Consider the following 2,204-nt stretch of genomic DNA (forward strand, 5'->3'; position numbering starts at 1 on the left):
TGTCTGTGTATACCCTATCTCCCCTTTCACGCATCCCTCTCCCCCTCCAACAAACCATCCACCCTTTCCCTAACACCTCCATCCTTTCCCTCACCCCTACCCCCACTCCACTCACCTGTCTCTCCTCATCCATATCCCGCACCAACAACCCATCCTCCCTTTCACAACCACCCACCCATTCTCCAACCCTTCCACCACCCCACTACTCCCACCCCTTCCCCAACACACCCCAAACCCTTCCTCCCAACCCCCTACCCTCACCCCATTTCCCCGTCCCTAGATGCTTTTTCAGTTCTGAGAAGGCCTCGCCCGGCCGTTCCCATACCACCGATAACTCTCCCAATTGCCCACAGTTAGCAACACAAACGCTGTTGCAAAAACTTTAAATTCATCAGATTTAATAAGATATTAAAGATAGACAAATTTGTTCATTTTATGGGTTTTGTTCATGTGCATACGTCATGGGTAATCACAGTAGGTTAATTCCAATTCCAATTGACTATTTTTTTGCGACGTAACCCTAGATGTTAATAGAATACACTGTATTCAATAATAATAATGTGTAAGCATCTAATCTGCTTTTATATTTACTGGCCTTATTTCTGCAAAGTTAGATGTCTTTTTTAAATCACTGAAGGTAGGTAGTTAGGTGGGTTTTTTTTTACCTAACCCAGCAAGTTCGCGTGGTTGAGGGGGGAAACGGTCTGAGAGTCTGCAGGGGAGGGCAACGTTTTGAAACACAAAAGTCGTCTCTGCGAAGTCAGCTCACTGTCCCTTTCGCTGCTATGGGGTTGAGATTGTGGGCCGTTATTGGGCTGTCGGTGGAGAGGGTACAACGACGATACCAAATTCCTAAAATCAAACAAAAAAGTGGCCCACAATGAATTGATTTTTATCTCTATAAATTAAGATTTATGATAAGCAGGAATGCGCTTTTACTCGAAGACTTGCTTCATCACTCAATTCTCGGGCCTGGCTGCGAAAGGGTCAACGACGATGTCTCCGATAGCTGCAGACGGGACTGAGGAAACCTTGCTGCAGACCGAAGACAATGTTGCGGAACAATTCGAACAACCATACCCACAACAAAAACATGGATTTGCATTATAGTATGCGCGCTGTTGCCCGCCTTTTAACGTTCAAATGAAGAAAAAGGGGTGAGACTCACAGTTAAAAGGAACATGTATGAATTACGAAGTTAGGCTTTTTTAAAAGTGTTTCAAAATACATATTATTATTGCTCGTCTCCAAGCGTTGGCGAATGACCCAAATACGTGTTTTCAAAGTGTTAGCCTTGTTGCAGAGTGGCTGACATCAGAGCAATCAAGTGACTTAACTCTTCAACTCATAACGAGTTTGTAATGTTTACATCTTGTAGGTGACAAGTAATAATAATAGATAGCATTTTTATAGAGCAAACAGACGCTCAACAGCAAGTTCCATGCGCTTTACAATATGGTATGTATATAATAATTAATTATTGCCCGGGCAGAATTGACAGTATTCTGAAACAATCTCAGCTTCCTGGGAAGCATACATATCAAACAGACATAATTTTCAGGGTGTTACTGATTCTTAAAGATACAAAGCCCAAATAAGTACGTGTATAATAATATTCATTGAGAATAGTTAACTCTTAAATAACGTAGAGGACAAAAAATGTCTCCCATTAGCACCAGGCCAAAGGCAGTGTTGCGGCACATTTGGAACAACCACACACACACGAGAAACATGAATTTGCATAATAGTATGCGTGCTGTTGCCTGCCTTTTCAAGTTCAGATAAAGAAAAGTGAATCGGAAAAAAACACCTCATGCATGAATAACTTTTTTAAAGTGCCACAAAACACATATTATGTAGCTCGTCTTCAAGTTCAAGCGTTGGCGAATGGCCCAAATACACGTCCTCAATGTGTTAACCTCGTGGCAGAGTGGATTACATCAGAGCAATCGAGTGACCAAACTCTTCAACTCATAACGAGTTTGTTTTCAGGTGCGCCGGTTCCTTTACAGAAGTGATTAAGGGAACCCTTTTCAAAGAGCCGCGACCCGGGCTGTGTCGTTACGTGTCTCTGGTTTGAAACTCGAAGAGGTCCGGGGTGGGCACTTGATACTGGGAGAGAGGACGGCACTCCCATCTTTTAAAGTTATATTGCATGTTTTCTCATAACGTGTATGGCCTGTTGAACGTTCTATAACTTTAAC

General features: G+C 42.7%; 1 protein-coding gene across 1 annotated transcript in view; it reads right to left on the bottom strand.

Moving 5' to 3' along the window:
* The window catches only part of LOC101854484, a gene marked incomplete at its 3' end in the record, with an annotated part of 73,366 nt that overhangs the window by 18,347 nt on the left and 52,815 nt on the right, over nucleotides 1-2,204 (bottom strand). Inside the window, 1 exon segment of the mRNA XM_035968683.1 lies at nucleotides 730-849. Within this exon segment, the coding sequence (XP_035824576.1) occupies nucleotides 730-849 (120 nt within the window).

This window comes from Aplysia californica, unplaced genomic scaffold (assembly GCF_000002075.1).
Source record: "Aplysia californica isolate F4 #8 unplaced genomic scaffold, AplCal3.0 scaffold00075, whole genome shotgun sequence".
NCBI lineage: Eukaryota > Metazoa > Mollusca > Gastropoda > Aplysiida > Aplysiidae > Aplysia > Aplysia californica.